Below are 15,427 nucleotides of genomic sequence, written 5' to 3'. Positions count from 1 at the left end.
AGCCAAGCCCCATTTCCTGAAGAAGGATGATTGCTTTTACTTAAATAGAAGGAAATAACAAAGATTATGTGTAGGATAGAGAGGCCCTGGCTCCTATTTGCAAAGTGATTGATGGACTCTGAGCAAGGGACTTCAGTTCTGCTGGGCAACAGGAAAAACATCATCACCCTTTTGTGTCCCAGGCATTGAGCAGGTGCAGAGATGGCTGGGCTGTTAAAGCAGACCTTTATGAAGCCAGTCTTATTAAATAAAGATAGCAAAGGACACGTGTCTCAGCCGGTCTGCCTAATCCCCCTCCGTAAACATGAAGCCAGTCATCTCCTTTCAGCACTTGTTCCGTCTTTAGCATTCATGCAAGCCCCATAAAACAGAAGTAACTTAAAATCCCAGGAGAAACTCCTGTGTCTCCTGGCTTTCCTCCCAGGCTTTCCCTAGCTCCCACTGCCTCTTTCTTTCTACTGAATTTTTAGGGTTGTTTCCCTGCCTCATAAAGGATTGTTTATGTTGATCCCTACTAAATATACAATCTGATGATTCGCTGCCTTGTTTCAAGTATTATAGTGCAGTTTACAAGGCAAACCCCAAGCTATTTACAATTGAGTCACTAATTAATTTTTCTCCTCATTTTTCCATTCCATTTTCCACACAAAAACTTAGATCTGTACAATTCTTTCCTGGTTGCTGTGGGGAGAAATTTTTTCCTAGTTTTGCCACTTCTCAGCAAGTGAAATGATCATTGCCCATTGCATAAGGGTGGGAAAAAATATTAGGAAGCAGCTCGTTAATTTTCTCCGTGGTTTTTGCAAGGCTGGGGGGATGAGAAGGGCTGTCTGTCATCTCTCATCCCTTCTCGCTGCGTAGGACATCTGACAAATCCTTTCCAAAGGTAAAAGCCCTGCAGGCATTGGCTCAAATAAGGATATTTTGGATATCACAGAAAATAAAGAGCTGGCCTGAGTCACCCAGGACCTCTGGGGTTAGTGGAATGATACCAACTTTTAGAATTAATTAGAAAATAATAGGGATGTTTCCCCACGGATTTCTTTCCCTGAATATAATTGTTTTTGATGCACATTTCAAATACATTTTTCAACTTTTCATCTTAAGCCAGGCAGGAAAGGAAATGTTGTGGTAAAAACTGGTAGTGTTTGAAAAGTATATTAATTTCCAGATGAACACTTATAATTGAAGAAAGCAAGTTGCTGAAAAAGCCAACTGTCCCCTTCAGGGATTTGTTTGAATTGCAATTTAGCATAAAAACTAAGCAACAAACATTTCTCCTGAAACTCCTGCAGGCATTTCTGCTGATTTATGCTCTTATCACCCAGGATTTTTCACTCCCCAGTCCTCAATATATAGTACTAAGCCCTAAATAGCAAAAAGGAAAGTATCACAGGGAAACAAGAAGAAAGTAATGACAGAAAAACAGATGAGAAGGTAGATTTAAAAAAAAAAAACAGAGAACAAAACTGTATCCCCTGCATATTTGAACCTGATGAAAATCTGATAGGGAAGGCCAAAACACACCAAAGATCAGGAATAAAGAAAGACATTTCGATCCATTAAAGTGATCAGAGGAGCTGGAGAGGCCAGGAGAGACAGATGTCCAGCCACCACACTGTGCCTGTTGCAGGTCTTCAGGAGGGCTTGGAGAAACCGATGGTGATGGGGAGCAGGCAGCACTCTCGCTGGAGCCTTCCAGGGAGCAGAGAAGGACAGGAGGACACACCGGACAGAGGCAATGTCATCAAGGTCAGGAGATGAAGTTTTCTAGATCGTTCATGCGTCCCACAGGGGTTGTGCCCAGTGCTGCAGCCCATCCCAGGGCCCTTTCTCTAGTGCTGTGTACCTGGGGCTGAATCAGAGCTGTTCTGTACTGGTTACACTCTCCTCATGGTGGCTTAGATGTTACTTCAGGTGGACATGGGCACCCATCCCGGTGTCCTCAGTGTGTGTTGGGAGTTTTTGTTGAAGGGAGTTTTAACATGCATGCTGGTTTCTGAGCAGATGTCGGAACAGGTGCTGCGAGAGCTGCAGCCCCTCTGCACCGCGGAGCAACAGTTCATTGAGAAGTTCTTCCACCTGAGCCGGAACACCTCCGAGCTGCAGGTGCTGGAGGTAAGCGTGGGGACTAGGTCCTCTCCAGTGCCACTGGCCCATCCCCCTAGCTTGATACAAGCCTCAGCAGGCACAGAGGGGTGGCTGCTTACCTTTATCGCATACCTGAGCTCTCCTGGGCTCTGGTCCTCTGGCAATAGTCATTGGTGTCGGGACTGTTGGTGGTGTTGAGACTTCCTGAGGACAAAAGAGAATTGAACTTAAATGATGGTTTCAGCAAGATCTCGGCATCTCTAAGGATTAAATGTGGGACTGCAGTACGATGCAGCATGACTTCTGCTGAAATGAAACCCAGATTTTAGGAGGAAATTCTTCACTCAGAGGGTGGTGAGGCACTGGGACAGGTGGCCCAGAGAGGTTGTGGATGCCCCATCCCTGGAGGTGTTCACAACCAGGCTGGATGAGGCTCTGGGCAACCTGATCTAGTGGGTGACATCCCTGCCTATGCCAAGGGGTTGGAACTAGATGAGCTTTAAGTTCCCTTCCAACCGAGCCATTCTGTGATTCTATGATGTCAAGCTTTCCTCTGAGAGAGGACATACAAATTATACTTTCCACCTCATTCTTCTTTTCAGGTACCTGCCTCTAAGGGAAGAGAAAATATGGCATCTGCAGAGGATCCTCCTTGCACCAAGCCTCGGAGCCAGTACGTAGATCATGCAATTCACTGCTTTGTAGTGGGCATGGCCTGGAGTGTCCTACAGGGACTGCCAGAAGAACTGATGGAGAGACTATTATTATTTTGCCATTGCTGACCATCCTGATTTCAACAGTGGTCTCAGGTTTGCACCCTGGATAGCAGCAGAGCCCAAAGGCATCATAGCTGGGCTTGCAGAGAGGCAGAGTGCTTCTCCCCAGTGCAGTGGCTCCACTTCAGGGGGGTTCCAGAAAGTGGGGTTTCATGGCTTCACGTTTTGATCAGCTTTAGTTCCTTAATAGCAAGATTGTAAACTGAAAGCATATTATGGAAAAAAGGAATAGAAAAAACAACAGCATAAAAACACTGAAACTTTTCATTTGGATGGGAAAACAGGACATCAGTGTCCTCCCACAGGCAGAGATGTGGAAGATTTGAAGGAGTACCCAAGCAATAAATAAGCTCTACTGTGATACAGAAGGCTTTCCTTCTCCCTTATGTAGCTTTGCACATGCCTCTCCAGCTGGCCACAGCATCAGTGCTCCTCCCCATTTAATTGGTCACTTTTTTTTTATTTATTATTTTAAGACTAGAAGAACCTACAACCCGGCTGCTGGGCGAGATTTTCAGTTCACTGGAGCCCGAGCTGAGAGGCTTTCTGGATGTCTGCAATAAGACCCACCCCTTCAGCTGCTTGCAGGTCCTGGTTACCTTGAGTGACTCCGTCTTTGAGATGTGGGGCTCTTCCTCAGCTCCCCCCTCGTCCTTCCTCAACACTGTCCTGGGCAACATGCTGCTCCTGGCCAAGAGCAGCTTCAACAAGTGCATTGTGAGTGGCGGTAAGAGTAAGGCCAAATAGAGATGGGTGATGTTTGACCTCCTCCAGGATCTTCTAAACTTCTAACATGGGCTTTACTGAAGGCAGTGCTGGTGTATATCAGACATGGATCTGACTCTGGTTTTGGCAAGACTTAGCCCCTTGTCAATTATGTCTGAGAGGTGGAGCACAATAAAGTGCCACGTGTGCCTGCTCTTATCAGGGTGAGGAAACTAAAGGGTTTTTCCCCATATACTGCTCTGGAAAGCTGTTGAAGTGATGGCTGCATATTGAATTGTTGGAGCCAAGCTCTTCTGCACTCCTGCTGCCACAGTGGGACTTACTCAAGGACCAATTGGTAGGGAGAAGGGTGTGGGGTGATCAAGACCCCATCAGAAGTGAAAAACCTGTCCCTGAGTCTACCGAGGTCAAGGGAAGCCATGTGCTATCATCAAGGGCATCTCTGCCAAGACCTGGAGCAGACAGCCTGCTCTCAAACTGGCTTGAGAAGTGCCAGAATTGGCAGAGGGGAGAGCCTCTGTCCTTTGGGTTTGTGTGTGAGGAGACAGAACTATGTCCGAGCAAAGAACCACACAGCCTGAGAGACCGAGTGTACCAGCTCCAGAGCAGCTAGCATGGTTTCAGACACAGCCACAGGCAAGGAAGCTCACCTCTTCCCATAGACTCATGAAGGGAGGCTGTTGCTGCAAGTCCAGCCTTGTAAATGCAGAAAGCAGTACACAACTCATTGCTTTGCTTGTTTTCTGGCTTGTGGCTTTGCCTGCTGGAAGATGAGGCTGGGGCCATGACAGACCTGAGCATATTTTTTTGTATCACTGCCAGGGGACCTTGTGCAAAGAAATCAAGGAGGCGAAGGCACCCAGCAAGATGAGAGGCGGTATCCTGCCCTCTGTGAGCCGCTTTGAGGAGTTTGTGAATTTCTCAGAGGAGGTGTTCAGGACGGCTCAGCGCAGAGGGGAGCTGGACAAAGCACACCTCAGGCTGGCCAGCAGCGTCTTCAGCAGCAGTGAGTACAAAGACTGGTGGCAACCATGAGGCTGCAGCCTCAGGAGTCATCAGCAACCAGCTGAGCCACCAGAGCAGGGTACATGCAGGCTTACCTGCCTCCTGACCACTACTTGTGCTGAAGCTGCCTTCCCCAAGCAAAGACCTGGAGCATCTGACAAATTCAGACTGCATACAGTATGAGGTGCATGGTGTCTGGGATGCTTGCAGAGGCTGGGACACAATCTTAGCTCTGAATCTAACACCAGTCTCTCCTCTCCCGCTACAGAGGACATGCTCCTCGCTACAGATCAGACTTCTTACAAGGACAGGTCTCAGGAGCAGCAGTAGTCAAAGAGTGACTTGCCCCAAAGTACTAAGACAGAGGGAGAGGGGTTGGGAGAGCCAGGCAGGCAGCTCTCAGTAGGTCCTTGGCTGTGGGTGCAGGGACCCCACTTCCCAGCCTGGAGAAGACCTGAGGCACTGCAGAAGTAATAAGTCCAAGCCTCCAAGACCACGAGGTGGTGCAGATGGGCAGCTCCTATCTGCAGATGAGCTTGGGGTTGGAGCATAAACAGGCCCTACCATGCTACAAGCAATCTTTACAGCAAAGTGGGTGAGATAGTGAAACAAGCTAATGAACAAGGGCCAGTATTTGCATTATAGATAGTTACTCCCTCCAGTAATTCAGAGGGAGACGGTTCAAATAAGATGGCTTAATGACCTGTTTACCATGAGGAGTGAGAAGGGCCATCTCTGCTCCGCATACACAGTGAGCTACTCGAACTCTTGCTCTCTCCAGACCAGCTGGCAAGTGGCTGGCAGCATGGTGAGACCTGATGAGAAAGATTTGGACAGGGCTGGATTGGACTTGGATGTCTCTGCACCCTTTTAGGCAAATTGTTATCAAATATCACAGCTCCAAAGCCAGTACCCTGCCCTGAAAGGCAAGGCAGTTGGAGAGCTGAACAACCTGTGATGAGGCTCACCTCAGCCCTTGATTAAGGACTCCACTGGTGGCCCATGCCTGACAGTCTCTGCATCTCCCATCCCTCCTAGACCAGCCTGCAGCATCTTCTCTCCATACCTGATTTGTTCCTGTCTTTTAAGTCAATAGCCTGTCCTCAGCAAACCTGAAGGTGAACACAGACATGGTCATGATGGAGAATTTCCACCACATTCACTGCTTCCTGGGCCAAAAGAAGATCCAATGCCTGGAGGACAAAAAGAGGGAAGCCAAGCAAAGGTATAGTGAGCACATGGAGAAATACGTCATCACATACCTGGGCCAGCCACTGGAGAAGCTCAACGTGAGTACAGAATAAACTGACCCATCAAAGGGTCACTGCAATTCATAAAGTTATGAATCCACAGGACAGGGTCCAGAGGAGGGAAATCAAATTTAGAAACCATGACCTAGGATGGAATGGAGGTTGTCTGCAACAGATTACTAAGGGGTGAAAAATAGTTTTCAAATCTGTGAATGCTTGTTGTAAGATTGAGGGAGTAACCCCACTTCTGTGACCATGATCAACAGGCCAGGGGTCATGAGCTGAAGTTCTCACACCTCTGAGCACTTTACTGCTAGTTTTCATGGTACAGCATGTTGCCAGCTCCCCTTGGAAGACCAGAGGACCAGCTCGAAAGCACCTCTGCAACTCATGGCCTCGGTGCAAGGACCTGCTCAGCCCCCTTCTCCTGCTCCAGGTTGTGTGCCTGTGCCTGGCAGATGCACATTTCTTTTTGCACAGCTGCCTGGACTAATAAGCCTAGTGGAGCTTCACACTTCCCAAGTGACTGTTTTGCTAACTGAGCTAAAAGCATCTGGCTTCACTAACTCAAACAGGCATCCCCCTCCCTCTGAGATGATGGCTGCTCTCAAGACCCCTCCTTGCTCTGCTCTTTCTCGACCCACTCACTGGCCTAAAATATCTCAGACTGGAGTTCAGCTTGAATTATTTATAAGACCTGTTCCTTTCAATTTGTTTGCAGTCTTCGCTGTCAAACATCTCGTAGGTTTGACTGGAAGATCAGCTCAGCATCTCATGCTGCTTTCAGCAGTGATATGCCAATGGCTTCAGATCCTTCCTCTGTGAGGGAAAGCATAATTTCATTGCTCCAAATAACATATGAAGGTACTTGGTGTTCTGCTCAGACACCTGACAGTCATCTCTTACAGCCCATGTAGCTCTTCAGGTTTGAGCTCAGTTCAACATAAAGAGTAGTTGCAAAGGCACCAAGTAACATAGGAGCCCACACCTGTTTCTGAAAGGAGCTCATAACTTTAGGAACCGCTTTCTCCCTGAAAATCCTCAGGATTTAGGATATTTCTCCACTACAAACTGCAGTAGAAATACTCAAGACAGCCTACAGCTTATTGGGCTGTATGGCAGCAGATTAAAGGAAGATGTTAGTTCTTTTTTTCCCCTTTATTAGACCAGATCTGACATCTTGTGTCCAGCTTTGGGGCTCCAGGTTGTGAACAAGCTCACGAGGGGGCCACCAACATGGTCAGGGAACAGGTGAACATGTGTCCTGTGAGCTGAGCTTGCTGGGCCTGGAGAAGAAACAGCTTTAGGGGTACGTACCCAAAAGGAACCCTCCCTAGGAGGTAACTGAGAAGACACAACCAGGTCCATCACCAAGCTGCATAGCAGAATGATGGAAGAACAGTTACAGACCAGGGGGAAAAAAAGCTAAAGAGGAAAAGAGCATGATGAGGATAATAAAGCATTAATAGTCTGTCCTTGAAGATTTTCAAGGCCCACCTTCAAAAATGCCCCAGATACCCTGGTCTGAATGCAGTGGTGATCCTGCTTTCAGCAGGAGGCTGAACTAGAGACTGCCTGAGTTCCCAACAGATTCCATGCCTAGAGAAGCACATGCAGGAGAAAAAAAAAACTATCAGCATTGAGCCTTTCACAGAGCTACCCTGCTCCTGGTACTTTTCTGAAAACTAGCTGGGGTCTGTATCCCTTTGGGCTGGCTTAGCCCTGGGCTCCTAGAAGTGACAGTCATGCCTGTGGCTGGATATACGCTCCTTTTGAAACACCTCCTCAGCGGGCAGCCTTTCCTGCATATGCACAGTATCCTGGAAGAACTGAGAAAACTGAAGTTCACTTTACAGTTTTGCAGATTTTGGGATTCTCACCTCATTTGAATCCAAACCCTCTCTAGCGAGGGAAGCTGCATGAAGCCCCAAGGAACACAATTTTTCAGCAGTCCCATTGCTCCATGGTAATGCCCCTCCTAGAGATCCCACATGCTGAGCAGGGAGGGAAGGTAGAATTGATGAAATGCCCTAAAGCACAGCCGGGCCTGCAGAGCTGCCCTACTTTCCTGGAGGACAAGCGGTCTGATACTTCATTTCCACTTGGTCATGGGAAGGGGACTGAGGACAGTGGCCAGGTTTCATCCCTGACACAGGTGTCCACCTTTGTGCAGCTCATCAGTGGATGTCTCCTTGCTTTTCCAGCACTTCTTCGAAGGGGTGAAAGCCCGCATCGCTCAGGGGGTGAAAGAAGAGGAGGTCAGCTTCCAGCTGGCCTACAGCAAGCAAGAGCTGAGGAAAGTCATTGAGAGATACCCTGGCAAGGAAGTAAAGAAAGCCCTTGAGACCCTCTACAGGAAAATCCACAAGTATCTGTCCCCAGAGGAAAATCTCCTGCCGGTAATTGTGGTGTTATCTGGGTGCGGTGTCATGATTTTGGGGGAGATTCAGGGCTGCAAAGCAGTGGGTCTTCTCCACTTGAAGTTCCTTCCTTCTGGCTTGTCCTGTCACAGTGTGGCAGAGCGTGCATGGCTTATCTTCTTGCAGTCAGCCCCCACTCACAGCTGTCACAGGCTGATGCTCTGTTTTTCCCTAGGTGGTGTGGCACGCCATGGAGCAGGAGCTCATACGTCAGTACCAAGAGCTGGAGGATCTGATCCAACGTTGTTACGCAGGCTCAGGCATCACCATGGACTTCACCATGATGGACTTGCTGAGCTATTTCAATTCCATCACTCTGTCCAGCGTGTAGAGGCAAATGCCTTACGATTGAGACCAGCTCAGGGATCCTCTGCAGCTACACCTTCAGGAAGCTAAACTGAAATGTAAAGCTTCCCGGGCTGAATTTTGATATATAGTGCCCTGCTCTGAACTCAACACCAAGGTGCAGCTACCTTGTCAGTATTAGACTAGATCTCCTTTGGAGAAGTGGAGCTTCCAGGGCCAAAGCACAGCTTCCCTCCACCAAGAAATCATTGTACAGCCAATGAAAAAACTCCCAAACCTCAAGTTTCTGCCAAGGTGAGTGTCCATGCTGTGCATCTTCAGCAGACCACTGCCTACCGTGCCACACAGCTGAATGATGAAAGCCATCTACTCTCCAGGACTCTCTCCTTTTTATCTACTCTCAGATGTTACAGTAAATTTGTGCTGAAGCAAGAGGGTCACAATGCATGAAGCCACCCAGATATGTGCAGTGCTATTATATCAAAGCATGCACAATTACTCTGCCAATTGGAGTGAAGTAAATGCTACTGTTTTAGCATCTCAGGGAAACTGCTTCTCAAGGAATATCTTTCTTACCCCATTTTCTTACAAAGCATCCCATAAGATGGTCAAAGCTTGTTACTATGTTGTTGCTTTTAAAAATATGGTCTTTTTTGCATCCTGTGTTGGTGACTTGGAGGCTGACATTCTATCCAGGATAGCCTTGTCTTTAAAAAACTGAAGACTCTGAGCTTCTTGGTTCAATACAAAGCAAATAAAAGCACTGATCATACTACTTGGATGGCTTGATATCAAGGAACTCCCTAAGATCTCAAAACAGATAGGAGCCATTTCCCAGCCCAAAGGACAGTCTTTTTTCCATAGAGTCTGCCTAAGAGAGGCCAACTCCCCCCCCCCCCCCCCCCCCCCTCCACCCCTGCCCAAGGAGGTTAGTCCTGTCCTTACTGCTGCCTCTTGGACTTGTTGACCCCAGATCAGACTACCTGATGTGGGTCTAATGGGTCAGTAAGCACCATGCAGGTCCATAAGGATGAGACAAGGTCAAGATCCAGGCCAGCAGGGTCCATGGCCAGGCAGAAACACATTTGGGGCTGAGGTGGAGACCAGCAGCCCCACATCATCACTCAAAGAAAGGCTGATGGCCCTGAGCTGAGCTTAAATTGGCTCCTGGGCCCATGGGTGTGGGGTGGAAGCCCCAGGTGAGGCTGCTTGGAGCTGATAAGAGCTATTAGTGCCCTCAATGTCAGTGCTACTGGCACCTGTGAGAAGAGCTTTGAGAGTTTTAATAAAGAAAAAATTATAGGATTTTTCAGATGAAAGTGAGGTTTGGGAAGCCAAAAATGAATGAATAAATAAATAAATAAATAAATAAATAAATAAAAGCAACAGCCTTTTACCAAGCTCTGTCTGTGCAGCACACACATATCAGCCTGCTTTGTATGCCCCATTTCCACCTCAGCTCTGCATTCTCCAGTATTGGAAAACCAACCGTGACCTTAAAAACCAGGAAAGCACAAGGGTTCTGTTGCATGTCCCAGGATTAGTTTATCTACCGAGCTCCTTTGTGGTTGACAAGAAGTGTTCAGAGACAGAAAATAACCCACGAAGTAACTTTGGGGGAAATTCTGTGTGCTAATTTAGACAACTGGGGGAGAAAAATCATGGAATTATAGAATTACAGAATGTTTTGGGTTGGAAGGTACCTTTAAAGGTCATCTAGCCCAACCAATCTGTGCTGTACATAAAGGATACAAAACAGGCATTATGCTCCCTCCCAGCATCCCCCAGATGTCCTTTCTCTCAACTTGGGGCAGAACGCAATACATCACACTACATTTTCAGATGTTTCCAAATTTCCACATATTGGAAATTAAGCTTTTTTTATTTTTTTTAATTTTTTTTTCTCCCCTCTGTGCACAGTGAAGCATGGGCGGTTTACATGCAGAGGATCTATGCAGAATGATTTTAACACAGCATGTCCTGTACCTTGAACCACTTCCCTGGCAGCTTTTCCCCAGCCTGAACAATTTGCTCCCTTGGAGCCAACTGCCCAGAGAGCTTCAGACCTTTCAAAACTCCATTCTATTTTTGGCAGGTTTGTTTTCTGTAGATCACTAACTCTGCCTCAGGCCACGGAGAGCCTCCTTGGAGGAGCCTGTTTGCAGGAAGGTATGTCCAAAAAAGGTGTCCAAAGCTGTGCACATCACCCTGAGGTTCCTTTGCTATTGCTTCTTGCTATACATTGGCTGTAAGGACGGCAAGTGTCTCGCTGGGCAGTAAGACCTCAGCATGCTGCATGGTAGAAAATAATTCTGGAGGCAAAGAGGAACATTGCCTGCTGCAGGGGAAGGGGCTTGCTGCAGCTGCTTGCCACAGCTCTTCACTAGGGACATCCTTACCATCTTCTTAACAGTAAGCCACCCCAGTCTGAGCAGCAAGCTCAACAGTGTGCTTTAATTTAGCACATTAACTCAGTTTTCCCTTGCAAAGAGAAAGGTACGTTGATAAAATAGCCTGGATTTTTTCAAGCAACTGTGTGTGGTTGGACTTTGAGGTCCCTAAGGTCAAAGTACACCTCTGCAGGGAGCAGTGCTTACAGCTCCTGTTTCTAATCAACGTTTATTTTATTGTTTTCCCCTTTCTCCTTGACGTTACTCCTCACACAGCTCAGCTCCGGGCAGCAGGAGGACGGTTGTAAAGCCAGGCACAAGCTCTCCAGCACTAGCTCTTCTGCTTCTCCTGCAGGTACTCAGCCTATTTTTGCAATCTGGTTTCCTTGTGGTGTTTGCAGAGAGGCCAACAGGCTTACTGGTCACGCGGGAGGGGAAGGTTGTCTTGGGGAGGTTTGCTGCAGGCTGGGCCCTGCAACTAGGGAGCACCCAGGAGAACTTCCTGGGTGGGAAGGACTTTGTGGAGGTTCTGAGCCCAGGCTGGTCGGAGGTGAGGTTGTCAAACACCAAACGCTGTCTGTGACAAGGAGGAGTGGTGCAGGACGAGGGGGTCCTGCTCCAAGTGAGCTCCTCTGACTGTGAGGACCAGATGTCCCAGTGAAGCTGTGCCTGGTTTTATGCTGACCTTGCTCTTGTGTCAGTGGGGCTTTGAAATCTCTCCTTTCCAGCTATTTCCTATGCACTCTGCCGCAGAAGGGCAATGCCAGATGATATGAACCCAATATGCGAGAAAATGCCAAGACCCACTGTAAATCCAGACTGCCAAGTCCTGCCCCCCCCCCCCCCCCCCCTCCCCCCATGTTGCATTTCCATGAACCTCTGGCATCAGCCTCACGCTCTGCTTGCTGCTAACATTGAGGAGTTTGAAGGCAAAGAACAAAGCAAAAAGGGGTTGGAGTTGTGGGCTGTTTTCTCGATTTGTGTCACTTGGTGCTGACTTAGTGTTGAAAGGGTTTATTTTCCACCCATTTCTTTCCCTGAGAGGCAGCAGGAGTGTTGGACTTCCTTTGTGCAGCGGTGTCAGTGGAGAACCTGGTGCGTGTCTCAGAAGGAAGAATTGTCACTTGTATCAGGATTTGGAGAGAGAAGTAAATGTAGGCAAGTAGAGGGTTGTTAGAGAACTGAAGGAAACTTGACTCCATTTGCTATCATCACAACTCTCCAAGTTTCCATGGCATGCCTTCCTGAACGTAAAATCAACCAAAACTGAACTGAAATGAAAACTTCTCCCCAAAACTGAATCAAGGCATAGAACAGGGGCAACCCTGTCTATATGTACAGTCTGGGGGAGGAGAGGCTGGAGAGCCTGGTGAAGGGTCTGGAGGGGAAGACATGTGAGGAGTGGCTGAGGGCCCTCTGTTTGTTCAGCCCAGAGCAGAGCAGGCCGAGGGGAGGCCTCATGGCGGCCTGCAGCTCCCTCACGAGGGGAGCGGAGGGGCAGGCGCTGAGCTCTGCTCTCTGGGGACAGCGACAGGACCCGAGGGAACGGCATGGGGCTGGGACAGGGGAGGGTCAGGCTGGGTGCTAGAGAAAGGTTCTGCACCCAGAGGTGGTCGAGCACTGGGACACGCTCCCCAGGGACGTGGTCATGGCACCGAGGCTGCTGGAGTTCAAGAAGTGTTTGGTCAACACTCTCAGACACAGGGTCTGATTTTTTGGTGGCCCTGTATGGAGCCAGGAGTTGGACTTGGAGATCCTTGTGGATCCCTTCCAACACAGGATATTCTATGAATATATGAATTTATTGCTTCTGTACTTGTGCCACCTGCAGGCCAAAAGAAAACCCAGTTGATCTCCATTGACAGTTCAGTTAACAGCTTCCTGGATCGTTTCCCTGAGCAGCTGGATGCTTCTCACCTTCCCCTTGTGTGGCTTTGCACTCTGTTCCCAGCCCTGAGACGATGTCCTGGAAGGAAGAACATATGAGTCCATCCCCGTATTTCATCCAGCGCCTGGACCACCTCGTGTTGACTGTTAAGAGCATTGAGGACACTGTTGCCTTCTATTCCAAAGTCCTGGGCATGGAAGTGGTGACTTTCAAGGTAACATGGGGGAAAGGCCTAGCGGATCTAAAGTGCTAGTCCTGAGCCAGTGGCTAGTTCCTGCGGATCTGACAGTATCTCTGGGATTTCTCCTTGGTCTGGGGATGGTAGAACTAACGAAGTCAAGCTGAGTCAAAAGAATCTTCAAACAGCAGAAGGAGACAAAGTGACAAAAAAAAAAAAAAAAAAAGTTCCTTGAAAAACAATTTCTAGGACTGAAGGAGAGCCCTCACATCCACAAATCCTCTTGATTTGACATTTCTACTGGCAAACAGAGTACAAGATGGGTAACCTTTTCAGAACAGCCCCAATGCATCTCTTGGCCTATCTTCAGGCCATTTTGAAGGTACACACTGCACCTTTTAAACTGCCAAGCTTGTTTATTTCCTTCTCTCCTGCTCTATCAGGTCTCTTAAAAGCAGTTGCACTCACATCCCAGGGCTACATTGAGCATCAGTCTGTTCTTCAGATGGGCACAGATGGCAGGTCACTGTCCTGCATTTCCATGGGGATCAGGTCTCAGTTGCCGTATAAGTCTGAAGAAATACTGGGGGCCTGCAAAGAAAAGAGGTGTCAGAACCTCCTTCCTCACCGTCTTCCCACTGCCTCGTCTTTGTTCCCTCTGCGGTTCCCAGCTTGTGCATTATTTGTATGGCTGTCCCACAGGCAGGATGGAGGATGCCCAGAATTGAAAATTCTCATCTTTATGGCTTAGAAGCAGCTGCAAGTGGCCATGGGACTTTCTTGGGTCACTACATCTCCAGGGACGTGGTGGGAATCTTGTAGCAGCGAACTCTTGCCTTGGGTTACCCCAGCAAGAGCCCAGATTTAGCAGGACTACAGCCATGTCCCCAGGACTTTTAGGACTACACAGCTGAATGGATGCTGAAAGTTTCCAGCCCAGTAAGTCTCATTGGATATTGATTCTTTTCTTTTTTTTGGCGGGGACAGGGAAATCGCAAAGCTTTACGTTTTGGCAACCAGAAGTTTAACCTGCATGAGGTTGGGAAGGAATTTGAACCCAAGGCTCGCCACCCGGTCCCCGGCTCTGCAGATATCTGCCTTATCACACAGGCACCCCTGGTACAGCTTCTGAGTCATCTGAAGGTGAGCAAAGTGTAGAGTGTGCACAGGGCAGTGTAACCCTGGGAGGCATGAGGCCAGAGCCTCACAAGTGACACTTTAAATGTCTGTGCTTTGGGGAATGTCAGAATTTTCTCATACAATGTCTCATGCTTTTAAGGCTGGAGCGAAGAGTGCACAATGACCTGATAAAAATCCTTTGAGCATTAAACCCCTGCTCTTATGTTTCCTCCCAGGCCTGTGGAGTGACCATTGAAGAAGGTCCTGTGGCCAGGACTGGTGCCTTGGGTCCAATAACATCCATCTACTTCCGAGACCCCGATGAGAACTTGATTGAGGTTTCTAGGTACAGCAAAGACATGAGTGCAGTCAGCGGAGGGGAGCCCTAACCACAACCCATACTCTCTGCCTGAGTCCCAGCAGGAGGTATGATGCAGAGGCCAGGGTTTTGATGGTCACTATATAGTTTCAAGCTTTCATTTTGTAAACCTATGACAAGTCTCAACACCCAGCTGTAAAGCTGCATGAGCCTTGAGAGCTTTCCACAGGCAGGATCAGCTCCAGCTTGCTCTGCACTCACCCCTGGATGTGAATCCTACTTTTATAAATCACTGTCAATGGAGACTTCATGACCTTCTTGGAAGATCCATCCTGCTGAAACCTACCTCCTCTCCGGGAACTGCGCCTCAGCGTCTGACACACAAAGTGCTCATGAAGCTGTGGCTCTGTGCCTCATACTCAGCTCTGCATAAATACTTGAATATTTATAGGGTTTCTGTCACTGGGGATGGGAGAAAGCAGCAATGAGGAGCAGCAAGGAGGTGGCTGTAAGGAGGGGAGGGTTTCTAAAGTCAGGGAGATCACCTAGATTTCTGCAGGGGTGAAGGGGAAATGAGGTGCTAAGACAGTGGCATCAGGCACAAAACTTCTACGTTGGCTCTCCTTGCAGCTCAGCATGGTTGTCTTGGACTGTCATCTGAGTTTCCTTCTTTCTTTAATACTTCAATTATTTAAAAAGCATGAAGGAACAAAGAGGGGTTACTTGGGGTTTTTACAGGAGAGCAGTTCCCCAGCTGGCCACACTGCGGTAGCAATGTTATCATCAAGGAAACAGTGCTGGAAGGCAGAGAGCACTCTTCTGACCTCTACAGTCAAAATCACCTCTAAAATTGTAATAATCAGTGAACTGATTTTTTTTTAATATTATTTCGTGGAAAATCCATCTTCTCCATGGTGGAAAAAAAGCAAATCCCTAATAAATGCAGTGCTTCCAATTAC

The 15,427-nt window shown here is 48.1% G+C and overlaps 2 protein-coding genes and 1 long non-coding RNA gene across 13 annotated transcripts in view; 2 read left to right on the top strand and 1 right to left on the bottom strand.

Annotated features, from left to right (window-relative positions):
• Positions 1-8,664, top strand: part of LOC308177430 (exocyst complex component 1-like) — a gene marked incomplete at its 3' end in the record, with an annotated part of 25,607 nt that extends 16,943 nt beyond the window's left edge. Inside the window, exons 11-18 of one of the 2 annotated variants that reach the window (XM_080554703.1) lie at positions 1,634-1,752; positions 2,008-2,118; positions 2,694-2,764; positions 3,344-3,584; positions 4,416-4,599; positions 5,688-5,887; positions 8,053-8,247; positions 8,444-8,663. In XM_080554703.1, coding sequence (XP_080410829.1) covers positions 1,634-1,752; positions 2,008-2,118; positions 2,694-2,764; positions 3,344-3,584; positions 4,416-4,599; positions 5,688-5,887; positions 8,053-8,247; positions 8,444-8,599 — 1,277 coding nt within the window. Of the gene's footprint in view, positions 1-1,633; positions 1,753-2,007; positions 2,119-2,693; positions 2,765-3,343; positions 3,585-4,415; positions 4,600-5,687; positions 5,888-8,052 lie in introns of both variants that reach the window. The other variant, XM_080554702.1, reaches the window with a different exon arrangement.
• Positions 1-9,650, bottom strand: part of LOC308177434 — a 12,075-nt gene extending 2,425 nt beyond the window's left edge. The window contains exons 1-2 of one of the 3 annotated variants that reach the window (XR_013939110.1): positions 9,520-9,650; positions 2,211-2,295 (exon numbers count right to left, since the gene is read on the bottom strand). This is a non-coding gene — a long non-coding RNA (uncharacterized lncRNA). Of the gene's footprint in view, positions 1-2,210; positions 2,296-5,301; positions 5,695-9,519 lie in introns of those variants that run through there. The other 2 variants (XR_013939111.1, XR_013939112.1) reach the window with 2 other exon arrangements.
• On the top strand, positions 8,732-15,427 carry GLOD5 (glyoxalase domain containing 5). Of its 8 annotated transcripts, XM_080554710.1 has the most exons (7): positions 8,732-8,868; positions 10,670-10,743; positions 11,241-11,319; positions 12,007-12,059; positions 12,916-13,066; positions 14,018-14,173; positions 14,386-15,427. In XM_080554710.1, exons 5-7 carry the CDS (start codon positions 12,926-12,928, stop codon positions 14,536-14,538), a joined length of 450 nt encoding a protein of 149 aa, XP_080410836.1. In that variant the 5' UTR covers positions 8,732-8,868; positions 10,670-10,743; positions 11,241-11,319; positions 12,007-12,059; positions 12,916-12,925; the 3' UTR covers positions 14,539-15,427. The 8 variants fall into 8 exon arrangements, with proteins under 8 accessions (XP_080410836.1, XP_080410832.1, XP_080410834.1 ...); XM_080554706.1 differs by lacking the exon at positions 12,007-12,059; XM_080554708.1 differs by having other exon boundaries at positions 12,007-13,066.

This window comes from Anser brachyrhynchus (assembly GCF_964034855.1).
Source record: "Anser brachyrhynchus genome assembly, chromosome: 13".
In the NCBI taxonomy this organism is placed as follows: domain Eukaryota; kingdom Metazoa; phylum Chordata; class Aves; order Anseriformes; family Anatidae; genus Anser; species Anser brachyrhynchus.
The sequence above is the reverse complement of the archived record's forward strand: the minus strand, read 5'-3'. Positions and strand labels throughout refer to the sequence as shown.

What these genes read in the sequence shown, in the direction of transcription:
- GLOD5 (XM_080554712.1), top strand. Translation starts at nt 12,926, where the DNA reads ATGTCCTGGAAGGAAGAACATATGAGTCCATCCCCGTATTTCATCCAG. An exon ending in TGGAAGTGGTGACTTTCAAG is followed by an intron (nt 13,067 to 14,017) that starts GTAACATGGGGG and finishes TGGCGGGGACAG; the next exon opens with GGAAATCGCAAAGCTTTACG. An exon ending in AGCTTCTGAGTCATCTGAAG is followed by an intron (nt 14,174 to 14,385) that starts GTGAGCAAAGTG and finishes GTTTCCTCCCAG; the next exon opens with GCCTGTGGAGTGACCATTGA.